Raw genomic sequence first — 21,538 nt, 5'->3', positions numbered from 1 at the left:
TATTGTGATATAGCTACCTGTGTCTATGAGTGCATGCAGAAAGCATATTTTCACAAATACAGGTGTAGATTTGTATATTATGACATTACAAATGATATTCAGCATTATTGAAGTGATATCTAGAGGATGTGTTCTTTCTTTGTTAAGTCAATATTTTTAGATTATGTTACATTTTTCTAACATATTTCCAGGTTTTAAATAAGCATTTGACTTACGTTGATTAATTATATAAATGTGTATGCCATTCTTTATTCTGTTGAATTTAGAGCTATTTTGTGTTGACTTCTCTTCCTTTTTATTTAAAAAGTTTTAGTTAAGTGTGACAGGAACAATTTAAGAGGTGACATAATGTGCAAGTGATCTATTTTAGGTGGGTGTCTCAAAGAGAAAGAAGTTCTTTTTGTCAGGCATCTCAGTTCTTTGGGTAATATGTGACTTCTTAGAATTCCTCACAGATTTCAACATAATGAGCTAAATTACTTTGGTATATTAGGCAACTCACATTTTTTTTCCCTGTCATTTTTAGGATTCTGAGTAACAATAAAATATCTGAACTGAAGAATGGCTCATTCTCTGGGTTAAGTCTCCTTGAAAGATTGTGAGTATTTTTTATTATCATTTCTTACTGTTATTTTACTGAGTGCATTTTCATTGTAAATCTATTACTATGCCCTCAACTTTTCCAAACAAAAATTGAGTTCTTCCAAGATTTGATTATGAAAAATTTCAAGAATTGTATTTTAGAAAACAATTGGCTAAAGCAGAGGTGGACAGAATTTCTGTAAAGGACCAGATAGTAAATAATTTAGGCTTTGTGGGCCATGTGGTCTCTGTCACAGTGACTCAGTTCTGCCATTGTCGTGCGAAAGCAGCAGTCTACAATAAAGAAGTGAATTGATGTGGAGGTGACTATTTATGAAGTAGTCTGTGGGGTCATAGTTTACTGACTACTGGCTTTGAAAGCATAGATGCTGTTCTGAAATTCTGTCATGAAATGTGTATGTCATATAGATTTAAAAACACATCAAGGGGGCAAACTTGTGGATAAACTTTGATATTTTATTCAGATGGTCTTTATAATAATTTTGTTTTGCTTAGCAATTAGGTCTGGATTTGCTTATGATCTGATATGTTACAAAGTAGCATTTATTTTCTGCCTTGGTGAATTTTACACAGTGGATAGTTAATCTGTTTATATACTGAATGCTATTCTAGGATCTTGTTTCAAATTCCCATATTCCTCATACATTTAGGAAAACATTTCAGGATAATATAACAGAGCAGCCATACACTGAGCACGTCCATTTCTTTTGTATAACAAACTTTTCTCATTTTCTTAATTCTCTTTGATTCACTTTCTGTGCTTTTATGTGACTTTTCCTTGACCATTTCACCAAGCACCTTTTCCCGCAATTGTACTCCCAAAAGACTTCATTGCTCTGTTAACTGATGTGTTATGTAAACATACACTGTCTAGAGATCTTCCTTATCCTTTTATATAGGTCTCTGTTTTTTTTTTTTAGTTTAAAGGTCTTTACCTTAGGTTATATTTATGCATTTCCCTATACATACATAGCAACACATTCAATACATATACATATATGTCCATGTGCACACATGCATATAAAATGTTCATGGCACAGCAGTGTTCCATGCTCAGATTTTTTTTTTCTGTTTTCATTCAAGTACTCCAGTCATAGTCCACATGGTCCACGTGCCTCTGAGGTTGCTGTTCACACCTCAGCTCCAAACCTGACTTGGCTAAGGATAGTTCTTACACACATTTCATGGTTGCTGGTTCAGGAATGGGCATTTGAGCTAATTTAAGTGAGTCAAGACTTGCTCAGGGCTCTTTGGGGGAAGGAAAGTCCTTGCCGGCTTGGGCTGGAGCCCACGCACTGGAGACAGGGGAGTAGGACGCATCCCACTAAGCAGAGTCGGGAAGCTGTGGGGACCTTGCTGAAGCATGGCTGCCCCTGCACTGTTAGTTGTATGATGCAGTACTTTACCATTAGATCCTCTGTTTCTGGTAAGAAAAGTGACTGTGGTCGACAAACACCTTTAGCATGTAGCACATTGTCAGGCATTGAGTAGGTGTTCAGTTAATAATTGGAGGATCATTATGATCTTCTTTTTGCAGAGGAAGGATGACAGGCATTCCTGGCTTTTAATGGTTTTTGCTGTGTTTAGAAACATGCTTTATTTTTGGCAGCTAGGATTGCTGTGTTTTTTGAGGTCCATCACAGAAAGTATGGACAGCATAACTGATGTTCTATGCTGTGGTGTGAATTACTATCCTCTTAACATTTACTTTTTAATTCCCTTTTGGTCTTTGACCTATTTTCAGTCACTTATTAAAGATAACTGTCTTTACATCTTAGAAACATACTCCATTGCCACAAACATATTAGTTGATGTTAAGATGCTGCTGTGATTGCTTTTAGCCAGAGACCTGTGTATACCTGAATCCCAGAGCTCCACCTCTCTTTTGCAGAAGCACAGATATGTACACACACACACACACACACGCACACATGTGCACAGGGGGCTTGGAAAGACATATTAATGGGGGACTAAGACCTAAACCCCAGTAGTGACTTTGGGGCCCAGGCCTCCTCTGTTGGGAAGCACCTAAGCAGACCTGAAGCTTAGCATTTTCTGCAGACACTTCTAAGCCCAAACCTGCATCTTGGCCCTACTGCTGCAACGTGAGGGGGCCATGCATGCCCAGCTGCAGCCTGCCTCCCACACAGTATTTGCAGAACAGAACACTTCAGAAAGAAAGAAAAAGAGGTGTGCGGCTAGGCTTTTATTGTTCTGACCATGAGAAGAAAAGAGAGAGGGGCCAAAACCCTTAATAAAATGCTTAAGTCATTTGTGACCCACGATGGTGTTACTCGTGGAGAGAGAGAGCTCTCTGTACAGGAGCCTACCGGATGGCAGTGGGAATTAGAAGTGATCTGGACTACTTCTGGGGATCCCAACCTAAGACATAGCTGGTCCCGTAAATGACTTAAGGGTTTTGTAACTGACATCATTTTCGAATTTTTCAAAGTTACTTATATACTGTAGCAGAACTTGTTCCTCACCGCTAACCATTCTGTGTCTCTCCCCCTGAGTCTTCTGAATGTGAGCCCGAGAGCTTTCTGTGCTGCAGGACTGGAGTGAGAGCCACCCCACCTGCCCCTGACCCCAGGAACCCACACCCAGTGGCAGACAGCAGTTGGTGGACAACCACCTACTGCCTCCCCTCTCGGGGGCGACCCTAAGGCGTGTTCTACACCGTCTTTCACGGTTCCCCAGGGATTGAGTCTCAGCCGGCCAGAGAGAAATCCGCAGCAACACCCCTTTGGTCAGCTTCCTCCCCTTCCTGCTCTCACCTCCCCGCTTTCCTGATGGTGTGTCCCGGGGTCATCTCCTGAATACAGCCACTTGCAGTCACATCTTGTTTCCATCGTTTGTTTTTCTTGGCCCTTATAAGAAAGTAGAAGAATGTGTGCTTTTTTTTTTTTCCTCTAGGAATATGTAGATTGAGTTTTTCTTTAATTTAGCATTTGGGGTCTTTATTCTTAGGATAAAATACCCAAATTCTTTTGACATCTTGGAAACTAGTTTTTTGAGGATTGATTTTCATTGACATTGAGAAGGGTCGATCTGAGGAATGGGTGGAACTGACTGACCGCTGAGGCTGTCCTGATTCTTGATTTTCTCTAATGCCAGAGAATTATTTTCTGTAGTGTTGAAGCCTTTCTGAGTAGAGGTTTCAAAAAGCATTTTATATGATATACTTTGCCTTCTTTCCTAAAGGAGCTAGCTTTTTTTTCCCCAAGAACTGTTAGCATATCCCTTTAATTTTGTTTAATGTGTGTATCTTTTCACTTATATTTTAGTGGTTCAACATAGTCAAATCGATAGTTATACAAGTCAACTCATGTTCACTAGGGAAGCTGTGGGTGGGTGAAGGGAAGGGGGATGTTAAATGAGAGAATCTGACTATGAGTATCTTTTGGCAATGCTTGATTAATATGGCTATTATTAAGTTTATATAGTATGTCAAGGATTTTTATGAAAAGATGTCTCTTTAAATCATTACAGTACATAGTTATTCATGAGAGGTATTTTGTAGAAACACATGCAGTATGTCGCTGATCACAAATTTATGTACTGCTTTAGCTAAAACAATTCTTGTTATAGAAGGTGTTTAAAATTTGAAAAGAGAAACATGTTTTTTAAAAATGGAACTGACATTGTATATTTCTATTTGTAGAGCTTTCTGCCTATGCAATCAATATAAGTCAAGAGCACACTGACTGAATTTTCTCCTAAAATCATCTTATCTCTTTGAGGTGTAGGATTGGGGTCAGTTGTAAGGGGGAGGTAGGAACTAATAATTGGGCCAGATGATTGATTAATTGTACTCTCTGGGACTTAAAAAGTCAGACTCAAAAATTTTTTTTACGAAAATTTTCAAACATACAGAAAAATGGAAAGAATAATGTAGTAATTGCCTCTCACCAATTTGCTTACCCAGATTCAATAATTGGTAACAATTTGTTGTCATTTTTTTCCTTTATATTGGAATAAGCCTACTCATATACATGTTTGCTGAATTATGGGATGGTCACAGACATCATGACCTTTATTAGATACTTAAGTGGTTTTAAATGAGATATAGCAGTCTCTACATTGTCTGACTTTATGAATATCACAGTGATTTTGTGGCTAACTATAATTTACTAAAAAGATTTTTATAGTAAAGGTCAGGTAATGTAATTCTGTCCCTTAGCCATGGTTGACTTTTTCATCCATTTACCATCTGTTTTGGTCTGTTGTGGCTTCTATAACAAAGTATCATACAGAGTTGCTTATAAACAGCACACATTTATTTCTCAACCTTTAATTCTGGAGGCTGGGAAGTGCCAGACCAAGACATGAGCATATTCGGGACCAGTGAGACCACTTTCTAGGTTGGCTGCCATTCTGCTATAGCCTCACGTGGCAGAAAGGGACGTGGGAGTTCTCTGGGGTCTTTTATAAGGGCATCCATCTCATTCATTAGGCCTCTGCCCTCATGACCCAATCCCCTCTCAAAGATCCCATCTGCTAACTCCATCACTTAGGAGTTAGGATTTCAACATGAATTTTTTTGGGAAAACATTCAGACTCCAGCACTATTTCATCCACTCTCCGTATATTGTATGTGTGTTGCCCTGGCCTTTGTGGAACTTCGGGTCACTCCGTGGAGATGGTCAAAGCCATCAGAGTAGAGTGTGACAAGCTTTTCCCTGGCGGGGAAAGCGCAGGGCTCTGTTGTTCAGATGTGTTTTTCTGGGGGAGGAAATGGTGTTTACTCCAAGGCCTAAAGGATGAGTAGGAGCTATGCAGGCAAGAGAAGCAGAATAGAGGGGAGGATACAGGCTAGGGGAGATTGAGATGTGTGTCAAAGACGGGGAAGCCATGTGCAGAGGTCTAGAGGTGAGAGAAATAGGACTTTTCAGGAACATCTTTAATATGACTAGAATATATTAAGAGAGAGATTGGGGAGTGTTAATGACAAATGTTGGGTAGAATGCTAAGTCAGAGTTGGAGTAGGAAGAATAGGCAAGGCCAGGGCCATGGGAGCCTTATAAGCTACTTTGCAGAATTTTAACTTTCTTCTGAGGGGACTTGGGAGTGTCTGGAGGTTTTAACTAGCACATGATCAGATTTATATTTAGAAAGATCACTTTAAATGGGGATTGGATGAGTGAAGGAGGAACATGAGCTGGAACTGTGTGGTATATAACCTGGGCTGGGTGATGACAGTGAGGAGGATGGAGAGATGGTTGGCTTTCAGACGTAACTGGAAGGCTGGAACCATGAGTAATAATATTTTTCTATGTATTTTAAATTTTTCAAACATCCAGAGAAGTTAAAAGAATATGTCTAGCACCTTGATGTAACCATGCCAGCCTTTTGGCATGCTTTTGCTTTACCTGTCTCCTTCTTGCAGTATTTATAAATTTACTTGGTTCCTTTAGTAAATCCTCACTGTATCAGTCAGAACAGGGTATTTAAATCCTGACTTCTGGCTTGGCCACTGGTCAGCAAGAAGTTGGCTTAATTTTATGATCTTTTTGCACATGAGTTGAGTTTCCTCATCTGAAACAATGATAATACCTCCTAGGATTGATTGTGAGATCTTAATGGGATGATAAATGACAGATACCAATTCACTGAATTTCCTGATTTGTGTACCTAGGATCCCAGAACTAGAGCTGGACTTCAGGCTTTGCTGGATCTAAGGACTCAGCATTAATTCTGTTTTTTCTATCTTTTGGCCATATTTGGAGAGGCCTCCTCCACGTGGTAGCAAAAGGGCACTGGCAACTCCAGGATTACCTCTTGTCCTCTAATCAAACCAATGGAAATAGCTACTCCCTGTCCCCATCCATTTCTGTCCCCCCAGGCCCTAGGTTTAGTTTAGTTAGAGCAGAGTCATGTAATTATACCAATTACTAAGGCCATGGTGTTTGAGATACCGTGAAATACTTATTTAGTAATGGTAATCAGAGCATAGGTTTTATGTTTAGTAGTCATTTCCTTTTTTTAAAGAGCTGAAAGGTACTGGAGGAGTTCAGTTTTATATAGGAAAGTCTGGTTCTGATTTGGGGAAGGTCATGGAATTGCAACTCTACCCCTCACTGCTGAAGAATGCCTGATGGTTGGAATTGGAGTCAGATGCAAGAAAAACAGGACAGGATTTGCTGGAGGGCCTGACACACAGGATTCATCGGTTGCACCTCCAGAGAAACTTTCTTGAGAATTTCTAATCAATCTCTACCACCATGTATTAAACAGTGTGGACAGCATGGGAAGCCATAGTCAATGACAGTGTCAAGAAAGCCAGCCTTGCCATGAGCAGAGGGCCGATCTCCGAATGTTTTTGTGAAATTTCCAGGAACTCTGTCCAGAAACCAACCCCCAAATTATAAATTCTCTATACTGATAGTTAAAATGAGCTGTTAGAAAAAATAGCCTGTTAAGAGGAGGCCATACATCAGTTTTCATTAGGTGATGGGACAGTGAAATTGAATGAGTGTACATAATGGGATAGCAGAAGACGTGTGCATCGGGCTCACCCTGGTAAGACTTGCTCGGGGGTCCTTTACTTAAGCAAAAGTAGACAAGGAAAGTCAGATGCTTTCTGAGTTGGAGGAGTTTGAGAAGGCAAACTGAGGATCTTCAGACTGCCTGGGCACTGGCTAAAACCCATGATAGAGCATTTGTTATCAAAGATACTGGAGACATGTCCCCTCAGTTGTACTAACAGGTAGTACCAGTGGTCCAGGATGTACTTCTAGGAAGGCCTTTTAAATCTCATCTAAAATAAACAAGGGGCCAAAGGAGCCCATGAGGTACCTGCTGCCTGTGTGCATACTGAGCGTTACTCTGCATTTCTGCATTGTTTCACCAACTCCATGGGCTTCCCCACATCACTATAAATAAGGAGTGGAGCTCACATGGGGAAGGAGCAGTGTTGCTGTTATAGGGAAGAGAAGGAAAATGAGAAGTTGCACAGAGTTTCTGCTCACAGTCTGACATCAGGTGCCCTGAGAGATGACCAGAGGCCGTTGTAGCCTGCAGTGGGCAAGGTTCAGAGGGAGTCCCGACAAACGGGCCCGCCAGGTGTCTGGGCGAAGCTGAAGTGTTGGACCGGCTGCTGGCATGAATGTGGTTGGGGGAAATGGGCCACTGTTCTGCTTCTAAGCACTCCTGTAGCTGGTTGTCAGCTCTCTGTGAGGTCTTGTATGGGGCGACCTAGGAGTCCCCAGCTGTGCCCAGGCACCCAGAAGAGAGCAGCCTTCTTAGCAGGTGACCCCCGAGTCCACGTGGGTGGAAGGATGTGGCTGTGGCGCTCACTGCTGCGCCCCCAGCGGTGGAGTGCTGACATGGCAGGGCCGTAGACCGGATGAACGGGAGTAAAGAGTGACTGTCTTGAAGATGATATTTCGCAGCAGGCTGCTGGGTCTTTGCTTTGAGATGTATATTGTAAAGTCTCACATTTTTATTTTATAGAAAACTTATCCATAGAAGTTCACGGAGGGAAAAATATGAAAAACCAAATGACATAAATTTTAGAGTTGTGTATTTTTGGAAATGATTTTAAAATTTCAGTTTAATTACAAATACAGTCTCTGATTTATTTTGAAAACAAAAGTATAGCACACTAAGGAAGAACTTGTAGAGATAACGCATAAGATTGTAGTGTACTTATAACTTTGAATTTGAATAATATTAGGACATATACCCTTTGTTCTTATATTGGCCAAAACAAATGGCTTTAGAGCCAGATTTCTTAGATTTGAATTCCGGCTCTGGCATTTACTTCTGGGGATAACCTTTTTGGCTTTCTTTTCTTCCCATTATTATTGTTAGTGTTGTTTTCTGTGTAGGAGGTAACTGCAATGTGCTTACATATTTTACAGTGTAATATATGAATGACTTACTTTATTCTACTTTTAACAGGGACCTCCGAAACAATCTTATTAGTAGTATAGATCCAGGTGCCTTCTGGGGACTGTCATCACTAAAAAGATTGTAAGTGTTTGAATTGCTCATTAGTTTGACCTGTTCCTTTTATTAATAACTGTTAACCTACTGTGAGCTCTAACAAGATTTTTAAAAAATGGGTTTTTAACAATATTAGAAGTTCACCTGGCCAGGTCCATGCTAGGAAAAGCAGAGAGTATTTAGTGTAAGTAGATTAAGGGACAGTTGATTTGTACAGCTATTTAATTTGTTTTATGGTTTGTATCCCTCTTAGGCTAATAAAATCCTTACTGTATTGGCTGTGTCAGCAGTTATAATTGGTAGATGATTTTCAAGTTAGGAATGCATTCAAATTTTATCTGTTAAAAATGTCATCAGTTGACGCCCCTTTCTATTAATGATTTCAAGCCTTGCCATTTTTTGTATATTTTATGTACACAATAATAAAAGCTTGCACCCCAGCTTTTATTACTTCTGAAGCTAAGCAACTCCCTTCAACCTTTTCTCGTGCTATTGCCACAGTTGCTGTTGTGAGCATGCTTGTATTTCACAGGTAATGCTACCCTCAAGCCACCTGGACTGTCCTACCATCCTTTATTCCTTCCAAAGGCATTTAGTAAGTGCTGGCTGTTTAATACCCTAACTTTTCTGGATGAGCTCACAGACTCTTGGGGTCCAATTGATGATGAAAATACATCCTAACGTGCACACCTGTGCTGTAACAGATAATCATCATCATCATCCTCTGTCAGGGAAAGGAGGGACTACCTGAGAGGAGAATGGCCTGATGTAAGAGCAAGCAGCCTTTAGATTTGAGGTCGATGAATGCATGTTGAATAACAGAGTGTTCTATGTAGAGTGGACTTAGGTGTGAAAGAACACGTCTCTTGGGACAACAGTTTAGTTCTCTGGCCAGAGCATAAAGTACAGAGGGGGAAAAGAATGTTGGAAGATTAGGCTCTTAGGAAGGGACTAGGCATATGTTGGTTTGTGATGACCTTCTGCCACCTTGAAGAATTCTGCATGTATTCTTTAGGCAGTGGGGGACTAGCAGAACTTTTTGAATAAGGAGTTGACATGGTCAGGTTTGTGTTTCAGAATCCTTTTGATGGCCATGGGGAGTCACTGAAGTTCAGAGAACCAGGACAGAAGATACTGGGGACGGAGACCAGCTGCTTGCCCTCCTGCCTAACAGTCATGCTTTCAGCTGGCCCCTGGCATGCTCTTGAGCGAGCTCCCTCTTTTTTTGGTTTTATCTTACTTTCTTGTTATTTAAGTTTTTGTTTTATTTTTTTGAGTATTGAAGGTACCTGGATATTTCTTTAAGTTTTGTTTTACGTATTATTTGTGTAAAACCAGCTATGTTTGCTCTTAGTTTAATCATGCCATACCTTACTTAAATTTTTGACCCTGACCTTCCATCCTAATAATTTTGATCTTTTGAATCTATTCTGTCATTCAGAACCTGTTCCTTTTGATGGTCAGATCCAGTTGTAAGAGTTGGGTGTGCTATTTTTGCAGGTTTTTTTTTTTTTTCTTAATACCTTTGCTAGTAAAATTATCTCTTTCATATAAAACTTGCTATGTGAGCTCTCCTCTCAGTTCCCTCTCTTGGGCAGTCTTAAGGTTCAGAATTCTGGAAGATAAAGGAATAGTAGCAGTCCCAAGGTTTTCTCTTCATCTTGTAAAATTATTTAAAATTTTCATCAGGACTGTGTTGTAGGGAATTTCACTAACATCGCTTTTCTTGAGGATGCCCGATGGGGGTTCATTGCTTTTCTTAGGCTTTGTGTGCCCTTGGAAGCCGGGATGGCTGCAAGAGTCTTGCTACTAATCTGTATTTTTCTTCCCACTCTGCATTACTTCCCAGTTAAGGCTTCTCCATGAAACCAGTCAGAAAAACTGGCCCATCTAGGGTGGGTCAGTGGTGCTGATAGAGACTAGAGTCATAGGTAAGGAAGGTGAGAGTTGGAGGAGGATAGGCATTAGGTAGGCATCAGAACTGCAGTGGATCAAGGTTTAGAGTTCAGTTTAGAGTTCAGGAAAAGTAGTATCAACCAGGCATAGCAGTGTAATCAAAGTGGTCAGAGAGCAGTCAGCATCAATTTAGAAAATAGAAAGTAACTGAGTCCATTAATGTGGCCCAACAGTGAACCAGTCTCCAGAGAGATAAAGGTAACTCAGGAACCCCTTGAGGGGTATATAGTGGAATTATATACACTGACCAAGAGCCTGGATATAGATTTGGACTCACAGAGAGATGGAGCAGTAGCTAGAGCTCAGCTGCTAAGAGGCTTGGAAGCTGTTAGGGCTCAGCCATACTGACACAGGCAGGAGGATGGAACACCCCCAGCAGGCTGCATCCACCTCCAGAAACGGAGTCATTAGGGGAGTGCAGGGACAGCAGCTAAATGAACTTGATGCATGGTGAGTCACTTTCTTTGTGCTTCTCACCAGGATACGTTGTATCAGCAGGTCAGTTGGAATCAGTGCCGAGGAACATGAGTCCTCAGATAGGAAGCATGAGTGTAGGTACGAGACCCATATTGTCAGACACTGGGGCTGAGGTCAAATTGTCTTTGTTTAATGGTCCCTCTTGGTGATTCTGATGCCAAACTTTGAGAACTTCTAGAAATTTTTTTCCCAAGGGAAGGGTATAACCTCAGACTGCCTGACAAGATATCTTAGTGATCCACACCACTGTATTCACAGCTTTTTGGGGAAGATTAATGGTGATAATAGCTCCGAGTGAAGATAGGGGTTGAGGGGAATTTGACTGTTAATAAAAAGCAGTGTCATCAGGATGTTTTAAGGATACTGACATCCAAATACATAAATAAATAATTTCTTGTTCAGTAGCATTTCATTACTGATATTGTCCCAGGCATTTCACCTTAGCATTTTTTCATTTCATTATACATTTAGTAGTCTCTTGTGTTCTTGCCTAGGAAGATAATTGGCTTTTATTATGTTCTTTCCACTAGAAAATATATTCTTAATTCCAAATAGCTGACTTGTAGTTGAATTTATGGTATACATCTTGCAAGTTGAGAGAGTCCTCTATATAAACTCAATGAGATGTAAAGATGCTTTGCAGTAGTGATGTTTGCTAGTTGCTTATGGAAATTGGCACTTTTCCTTATGAGATTCTAAATCATTCATTTCAGTTGTACATCTCACTCGACAGCCACACTTAAAGTGTTCTTGTAAGTGTACCATGCCTTTGCCTTTATTTTATAGATAATTTGAATCAGGAAGATTAAGTGGCTTTCTGAGGGATAAGCTACAAGAAGTAGGTAAAACCTAGACCCACTCAGTTTCTCTTTTGCTTTGTCAACAAGTTCAAGCTGATTCTTAATCCAAATGAAAGCCCGTTATCAATACCTAAATACCACTTTAAATAGGTATAGCTATAATGAAATTGTTTCCCAAAGAATCAATGCTAATTACACCATTAAAGCTCAGAATTGAGACAAGATAATGAATAGAGCCCAGAAATGCTTGTTTAAGCAACAATTCACAAGATGATGCCTAATTTTCTTAAACAGCAAGACCCAGAAAAAAAAGAAAAACAGCTAGAATTTAAATAGTACCACACAATTAAATACTTAGTTTTAATATTCTAAGGAGTTGGAGCTGGAGCATACCAAGACAGATAAAGATTTGTATTGTTTAAGATTCTTTTGTCAAAAGTTGCCATGAGAAAGGGAAGGGAGAGGTATGAAATGTTGTAACACCAGGATTATACCTAAGCCAGCTTTTGAAACACCTGAAAATTTAATGCAGAGGTACCTGATTCACATGTTATGTCCCTATAATTTCTAGTCAGACCAAACCTATTTTCTCCATAGCCAAGTATACAATTTAGGATCCAACAGTTTTAGTTTAGAAAATGGGTGGTGCAAATTGCTTCCGTAAAGAGGGTACTTCTCTATTACAGAGAATAAAATGGACATTGAAGAAAATTTAAAAAATATATTTTTTGAGAGTTTGGTTTAGAAGGCTTCTTTGAATTATTTTATTGAAAATCAAATGGATGAATAAATCCAAATAACAACTGAAGATACATTATATTAGGGTTTTCATACATAGAGTTTGCTAAGTATGCTGATGAAAAATTATGAACGGCAGGCTGCTGTCTTTTTTGAAGGTTACAGAAATTGTTATTTATCAACTTCCAATTAAAATCTGGTTAACATGTAAAATTGTGTTTACTGTTCATGGTATGAAGAAAAATAGTGAAAAAAGATAGAACAAAATATTTACTTAAATGTTTTACATAGATAAAAAGTTTCATAGATTGAGAAAAAAAGAAAAAATATTTTGAAAAGTAGCATTTAAGAGGAACTATGAGAAGTTAGGAGTGACTGGAAAATAATTGGGCCATTAACCTGGTTATTGTTAAAGTTAAGTTTGCTGGGGATGAAATGATAGATCTGTAAAGTAAGAGCTAATTCAGTTGTTTTTTATTTTTCATTACAGTCAAAACTTCCAAGTGTTTGAGGAATGAAGTTAGAAAGTACTATGCTTCAGATGTTCTTAAGCAAATACACATTCCAGCATTTTTGATAATTTGCCCTTTTGTCCATTGCCTGTTAGATGTCAGCTTAGACTGAGCTCTTCCTTACTTCCCCCAGGACAGTTAGCTGTGAAGGTCATCAGAAGAATTGTATCACATCCAGTAAGGTAGATGGAGTTTTATTTTTATTACTCCTGTTTTATCTTGAGTCATTTTACAGGAGTAAATGCTTGAAATACATACCTACAGGGCACTATAATTAAATAGCGTTTAGCTTGTATGTGCCAGAAGTAAGTGAAAGCAAGGATTATTTATTCTCTCAGTAATATCCTTATCCATTTACAGAAGGTAAAAATCTCAGAGACGCTGAAAAGTAAGGTCTTATATAATACCTGGGTGCTGTTCTTGAATAGTGAATGGGTAAAACTTTCTTTAACCAAAGTACTAATTGGAGACACGTTTTTCCTCTTTCTCAGGGATTTAACAAACAATCGAATAGGATGTCTGAATGCAGACATATTTCGAGGACTCACTAATCTGGTTAGGCTGTAAGTATCCTTTCTTTCCTGTTAAAGTATGAGGAAGGCTTTGAAGTAGTACCTGGATGTGTATGGATGCCTACAGTATGTGTAATAGTAAAATAACAACTGTAGGGGTTATAGAAGCAGTAGGGGATAAGGAGCTGGAAGTTTAATCATGCATCTGTAATGTCCTCAGAATATAATATGCTGTTGCATTTGCCTGTACACACACACACAAACACACACATGGACAGACACAAAAAAATATGCAGTTTATGTGTCAGAGAACACATTCATGGTGAGAGATATGACCAAAAGCTTTGTTACGCTGCGTAAATTTCTTGGAAGAGGTAAAACTTGAGCTGATGGCCCAGAAATTGCAATGATTTGGATTGTTAGAAATTCTAGGAAAAGAAGCTGAGCAAATGATGCATGGACATGGAAATAAGAGGGAGGCCAGCTTGTCAAATGGAAGGCCAGTGGTGTTAGGAGTAAAGTGACCATTTGAATCGTGCCTCTGACCTTATGATTTGGAATGAGTTGCTTAGCTTTTCTGGGCTTTTCTATTTTTCATCTGAAAGTGGGATTGATACTACCTCAGATTGTTAAAAGGGTTAATTAACATTTGAATTGTCTGTATCTGTCTTACTTTTTGTGTCTAATATAAATGCAGAAAAAACCTTGTATATCATTCATATAATATATAATATTCATCAAATATATTTTAATTTTTAAAATGAAGAGGCTCTGTTTGGGAGTAACCAGAAATAAGGCTGATTACCTATAATAGAGCTTTATGTGGGAACATAGGAAAAGCAGATGGGCTTAGAACTGATTAAATGATAGGAAGCCACTGAAAGACATGTCAGAAAATGGCATAAAGTCATGTTTTAGAGAATAGCGGTCTGGGAATAGGGTAAAGGATGAAATGCAGGATTTAGGGTGGAGTGTTGAGTATAAAGGTTATCTGCCTGGTTCTTTCAATAGCTTTTTAGATTGTTTCTCCTATTTCATGTCAACTTTAAAAAGGCTTTAAAAATAACTTTAATAGTAAATAATAACTTTAAAAGTAAACAGGTCATTTCATCTATACAGTAAGGGAGAGGACTTCAAAAATCACTTGTTAGAGTAGAACAAAGTGCTCCTTCTTAGCAAATTTGTGTTGTTTTTCAGTGCACCGTTTAATTTTGGAGGAAAGATATAGCCAAATTTGTGTTTTTAAATAAAGGATTGATTTGGTAGACAGCTTTATTTGTAACCTGAAGTTAACCAACCAAATCAGTTGCATTTTCCTTTTTTTTTTATAGCTGCATTGCAAACAGTTTTATTTCAGTGCTTTTTGAGAGCTTTGTATTTTGGGTTGTAAGGACTGCGTTTTTGGATAGGTATGGCTCAAATGATGAAAAAGAGCCTAGATTCTACTGTTGTGTTGACTTTAATTCAGATGAATTTATAGCTTTGGCCTAGGCATTTTTGACCTGTCAGCAAATGCTTTTTAGATAAAAGAACTGGATGGGACAGTGCTTACATTAGAGCAAGTTACTATTTTCTTACCATTTTTCTTGTCTCCTGCCTCAAAAGCTAAAGTTTTTGGAAGTTTTAGTTTGGGTTGTCTCTTATATTTTTACCAATTTTCTGAAACCTGTTGTGAGAGCATACAGGTCACAGAACACAACGGACATTTATCCAGAAGAATCATTAAAGCATAGAAACAGCATCACCAAGTTTCCTATTTTGAGATTTGATTGAGATGGTTTTGTAGCCCATATAGTCATAGACTATTGTGGCTCTTTTAAATGCAGCGATCTGTGGCATATACAGAAATCACCTGCCTTATATCTTTTAAAAGTGTTCTAAGAAAATTGGCAATTGAAGTAGCTTCTTAACATTCAGGAATGCATTGCAGTAGAGCTGATTATAATAATTTGGGTTGATATGGTTCTGGAGCTGTGGACCAGGACACTTTGGATACGAGTTTTAGACTCAGGATACTTGCAATCGCGTATTTTTGAGATCTCCGAGCCAGCCTGTGTGCTGGTTGTGAAGGCTTTTAACAATTTGTATTTCAGACTTGGAGAATTTTCTCAGTCTAACAAGTGAAAAAGAGAATATAATTACTAATGAGGTATGGAATACATTGATTGCTGCAGGTCCCCACCCTTACAGTACTCAGCAGTCTGGGGAGGGCAGGCAGGCCTCCTCACAGGTCTCAGGACGACTTCTTTGAGAATTCTACATCTGGATTTTATCTATTCTTGATACCACAGCAGGCGTAGAACAGATACTGTGGTGGGGGATCATGCTGCCAAATTCCCAGGGACATCAGTCCTGTTTGATATCAGGCACTTCCTGGAGATAGAGTCATATCCTGAACTGTCAGCCACTATTGAGCATCTACTGTTTACCCCAGCATATTATTAGCTACCAGAGGTACCCCAGGAAATATGATGCACAAGTCTCTCCACTCCTGGAGCTCATAGTCAAGGGTAGAAGAAATAGTTCGGTCACATTATGGGTGTAACAAACCACTCAGATTGTCTCATGGGGTTTTCAGACTTTAATTCATACAAAACTTTGCAAGGGTTTAGGTATTTACCAAAGTCATCTAATACAGGGGAAATGAGAGAGGTTAGGTCATTTGCCCAAGGCCAGTGTTGAATTATATCCCAAGTCTTTGATTTTAAACCCGGGACTCATTCCCCTCTGCTCACATCTTTCCTTCAGTAACTGTGGATTCCTGCTGCTGATCATTCAGGTCATTCTTTTAAAAAATTTTTGCTTTCTTAAATGATACGGGTGAACATATGAGAGTAACTTGTAATGAGAGTGTGACTGAAAGGTCTAACTCAGAAAGGGGACTTTTTCAGGTTCATCTGATATTTCATAGAAAAATCCTTATGTAGCACTATTAAAGGTTGAGAACATTTCTTCAATTTTGGAGAAAATGTTTACTAGAAAATATTTATTGGAGAAAATTACTAAGTATTTCCCTTTTCATAAACTTTAAAATAACTGTCAAATTCTTTATAACATTATTTAATGATTATAGGACACTTTAGGAAATAGGAAATAGTATAAAATGACATGTAGCTGTTAGTATTTTTTAAAATGAAATTATTTCTCTTTCTCCAGAAACCTTTCAGGGAATTTGTTTTCTTCATTATCTCAAGGAACTTTTGATTATCTTGGCTCATTACGCTCTTTGTAAGTAAGAATATTTTTTCCTGTCTTGATAAATATATTTTAGTTGTTGAAAATTAAAAATTGTTATTATATGATTTAAGAAACTTCATGGGGAAATCTTGTGATTTTGCAAAACAAAACAAAACAAAAACCACTTGAGAGCTTCCATTCACACTGAAAAACATCAAAAAATTTAAGTGTGCTTTAGACTGTGATGACTATTTTCTCCTTAGAACACTGTATCTCTCTAATATAAACTCAGAGTAAATAAATTGGTAATTCTTTTTCTTTGGCTTTGTTTTCAAATTAGAAAATATTGTTTGACTAAATCCCTCAAGTATAAAATACCCCTCCCTTTGAAGAATTTATAGTTAAGAATATTTTATACTTTAGGGATTTTATTTTGGCCTGTAACCCCTTCTCCAAACTGAATTCAAAATGCTTTACTGACATTTCTTGGAATGTTTATGTAGAATGCCTGCTTTAAGAAGTCAATGAAAAATAATATTTAAAAGAGCTCTGTGTAGCTTTAGAATCGGTTTATTTTATTTTATTTTCCTCAAATCAGTTTTGTTAACTGCAAGATTGTACAGGAGTTACTTTTGAAAGTAATTGCCTTACCAGATAAACTTTAATATATTTCAAACTATGTTACCCTAATTTCTATTGGAATATAATATAATGTTTTTCAAATTTTTATTGTGTATAACTTCAGAGATCGAGTCTCTTTTTCTAAGGAATAGAAAGGCACTTCCCTACCAGTGTCTCTCTCTGCCGTATGCAGACTTCTTTCCTCCTCCTCTCCTTATTGTCTCAACCTATCATTTATATCTCATTTAACAACTTTCATTGGAACGGAGCTGATCTGTTAGGCATTCCCCTAGCATCTCGCGGTCACAGTGGACCACTTATTTGTACCTGCAGGGTACCGATCTCTATCAAAACTACCTGGGTTTGTTGGTAGTGCTGCTGTTCTTATCCAGAAGGCTGCTTTTTAGTGAAAACGTCTCCTTTTGGCATATTTAGTAGATTCAAGCAAGCCATCTCTGTGAAGTGGAGGAAATAAAACTGCAAAGAAGAATCTGGGCAGCAGAATGTAGGAAGCATTTTCATCCAAAAGTTATGAAAAATTGCCAGTGTTTTTACCTGATGGTGCTGGAAACTGACCAGAAGGTGGTGCTTAGAATTAAAAGTCGAATTGGTCATCCTTTTGTTGTAGGCTTGTTTTTAAAATATACACTTCCTCTTTGTTGTGTCTCATTACCTCCCCGCCCCCCGCCCCCCACCTTTTATGCCCAACTGTGAGATGAAGAAGCAGCCTGGGCCAGTCAGTGCATGACATGATCTGCATTAGGAGCTCACTGGTTGTTTGCTCTTGGCATTTTAGTTTATTTGTATAGAACATGTTACATTCTGTTTTAGTTGTATTTACATTTTGTTCTTCATATTTCATAGTGTCTTTCAGGTAGATGGGACAATATCTGCATTTATTTTTATTAGCTGGACTTAGTGTAGCATTTAGCACATGAATAGTTAGTACTTTTTTAAACAGGTATTCAAGAAAGTATCATGTTTATATGCAAGCTATGTATGTCCTCTTTGTTTCTTACATCCGAGTGCCAAATTGTAAAACTTCTTGCCTCATGTAAAGATACTTCTCTATTTTCTTCCATATTAAGTGTGAGGTATTCTTTATTATACTTTTGGTTAGTTGAGTCTGTATCCCTTAAGTTTGTAAATATCTGTGATATCACTTGGTACTTAGCAGAAGAATGTCAGAAATAGTCCCCAGTCCTGATGAATTTACAGTCTAGTCAGACACAGAATGAAACCATGGGAAACAGTCACATATTGCTTTGTGTTGCCAAAATTAATTAGGAGAGTTTGTAGGTATTAAGCCAAGAACATGTCAGTGATGCTGGAAAAATTGGGGGAGGCTTCAAGCTCCAGTATTGGATTTGGTGTTCCAGAACCTTGGGATTAAAAAGTTTGTTGCATAAAAGAGAGATGATGAATGGATTTTGTGTGCATACCAACTTTGGTGGAAAGCATAATCAGTCCCAAGATCAGTGGGGAAGAATGCTGGGGTTGGATATTCCGTGCACCTTGTCATTGGAGAGGAGACCATGACCGGTTGATGATATGTGACATGTAAGGGTGAGCTGCCCAGCGCTTGCCACCCAAAGCAGGACCCAAAGCAAAAATACTCTTTAATTTTCTCCTTGTAATCTCTAATTGTTATTGTGTATGCTACAGAGAATTTCAGACTGAGTATCTTCTGTGTGATTGTAACATACTATGGATGCATCGCTGGGTAAAGGAGAGAAATATCACTGTGCGGGACACGCGGTGCGTTTATCCTAAATCTCTTCAGGCCCAGCCAGTCACAGGTGTGAAGCAGGAATTGCTCACATGCGGTAAGAGAGAAAGAAAAACAGAACATATTTACTGTAATTTACGTGCTACCATGGTTTTCTTGACAAGCAATAAAATTCTTTTTACACTTTGATGGGACTGATTACAACCATTAATCTTCATGGATTTGATAATACTTAGTTTATGCCAACAATTAAGTCAGCTAGATTAAAAAACATCTTTTCAATTGGTGTTTAAGGTGCTCAGGTTCTTAGCAGCTTTATGAATACTGATTTTAAAGAATAGCCTACATCTTCAGGTTTTCTATCAGTTGGTAAATCAGGAATTCATTAATATTAGTAAAATCTCAGGATGAAGTCATACTGATTATTGGTGGGAGTATGAATCATAACAGCTGTTTTGAAGTGTAGTTTGGCAATGTGTACCAGTGTTCTTAAAGAATTGATATAATTTGATCCAGTAATTTTACATGTACTAATTAATTCATATGAAATGATCTGCTATGTATGTAAACCATCAGATTTTATGTATTGGGATAGTCTAAATTCTCAAAAGTAGGAGATTGGTTTAATTACTTGTGACACATTCACTCATAGTATGCAGCTATTGAAAGTCATGATTTTGAAGACTTTCTGAAGACCACACAGAAATAACATATTTACCATTTGTCAAATGAAAAAAGAAAAAATGGTAAACCAAAAATAATCCTTAACATGATAGAGATTTCAGGTTAGTCTTTGTATTTGAAAATAAACAATACTATCATTGTTTTCCTCTTGTCTTTATTATCATTATTGTTTCACAAGTAAAATATGCTTATGGATTAAAATTAAGATTCATGAATTCATGAGAAAAATGTATATGTATATCAAATCGTTAAGATGTGCACTTTATCTTACAATCTTCTCAATTATACCTCAAAAATGAAAAAAATCAACTAAAAGCAGAACAACAAAGCCCATTTTATATTCTTAATATTCAGAGGTAGCTGATGTCAAAGATACCTTGGTGTATTATTTTCTGCACCTTTTTCCTATGTTTTGATCATTATCTCCAGTGATATTTTATAATGTTTTAAAACTTGAGATGATGTAAGCTTAGTTTCCTCATCATATAAAGTAGTTGCATGCCAATTCCTTATATAGATGTAGCTATAACGCAACAATTTCCTTATTATTGCATATTTAGGTGGTTTTTTCTCATTCCATAAACAGTGCAAGGATTAATTTACTTGTGTATGTCTTTGCATATGTGCTATTATTCTTTAGGATAGACTATTAAAAATAGAATTAATATGTTAAGACAGTGAACTAAATACCTTAAAGACTTTAAGGAGCCCACAAGCCCACAGTATTTGTGTACATTTTTACATGTATATTTGAAATGTCTTCCTTTCATTTTTCTGGCTGGAAGGAAATATGTCAACTTTTAAAAATTGATTATAAAATATGGGATCTTAATTTTTTTTTCTGTTCCTTTTGCGTTTAAATTTTTGTTCTAAAATTTTCTGCATTGAGTACTTTATAACCAAAACTAGTATTTACTCAAAGGTAATACAGTTTCCAAAATGTATTTTAAAATTTTATATATATATATATATATCAGCAGTTCCATTCTCCAGATTATTATTTTATGATTTGTTCTTTTAATATTGCTTTTGTGGTTTTCTGATAGTCTTGTGAAACCACCAGAAAGGAACAACTCTAAATGTCAGAACTGATTAAGAAATGGTTTCATTTTAATTTTACTAATCTTATTTTCATCTGGGACCCACTTATCTTAGTAGCAGCCTTATTGGTGCTAGCATAAAGTGCTGGTTACTGAGGAATATTTTTTCATTTTTAAAATTTTAATGAGATTTCTGTAACTTTTAATTCTGGAGTCTGAATACAGTATATGCTTACTGAGTCTTTTACTGTCTTTAGATCCTCCTCTTGAATTGCCATCTTTCTATATGACTCCATCTCATCGTCAAGTTGTGTTTGAAGGAGACAGCCTTCCCTTCCAGTGCATGGCTTCATATATTGATCAGGATATGCAAGTATTATGGTATCAGGATGGGCGAATAGTTGAAACTGATGAATCACAAGGTATCTTTGTTGAAAAGAACATGATTCACAACTGCTCATTGATAGCAAGGTAAGTGTTTTTTGATGAGTTTCTCTGTGGATTTTATTTATTATTTCAGAATTATGTTTAGTTGGAATTTCAATTAATATTTTTTCTTCTTGCATTTACACCTGCAAACATCTGACATTCATTTTCCTGATGGTTACTTAGCTTCTAAAATTAAATAGCTGTCTTTTCCGTTCAGTTTTGGGGAAAAAAACCTAGAATATAAGGGAACACTGTTAAGAAAATTACAAGGTATTTTGTTCAACTTCTGAACATATCCTGATGCTAAACT

General features: G+C 37.6%; 1 protein-coding gene across 1 annotated transcript in view; it reads left to right on the top strand.

Moving 5' to 3' along the window:
* ADGRA3 (adhesion G protein-coupled receptor A3) overlaps positions 1-21,538 on the top strand; it is a 108,255-nt gene that overhangs the window by 32,978 nt on the left and 53,739 nt on the right. The window contains exons 2-7 of the mRNA XM_036921012.2: positions 527-598; positions 8,509-8,580; positions 13,528-13,599; positions 16,705-16,776; positions 19,012-19,172; positions 21,057-21,270. Coding sequence (XP_036776907.2) covers positions 527-598; positions 8,509-8,580; positions 13,528-13,599; positions 16,705-16,776; positions 19,012-19,172; positions 21,057-21,270 — 663 coding nt within the window. The remainder of the gene's footprint in view (positions 1-526; positions 599-8,508; positions 8,581-13,527; positions 13,600-16,704; positions 16,777-19,011; positions 19,173-21,056; positions 21,271-21,538) is intronic.

The sequence above is a fragment of the Manis pentadactyla genome, chromosome 5 (genome assembly GCF_030020395.1).
Source record: "Manis pentadactyla isolate mManPen7 chromosome 5, mManPen7.hap1, whole genome shotgun sequence".
In the NCBI taxonomy this organism is placed as follows: domain Eukaryota; kingdom Metazoa; phylum Chordata; class Mammalia; order Pholidota; family Manidae; genus Manis; species Manis pentadactyla.
The sequence above is the reverse complement of the archived record's forward strand: the minus strand, read 5'-3'. Positions and strand labels throughout refer to the sequence as shown.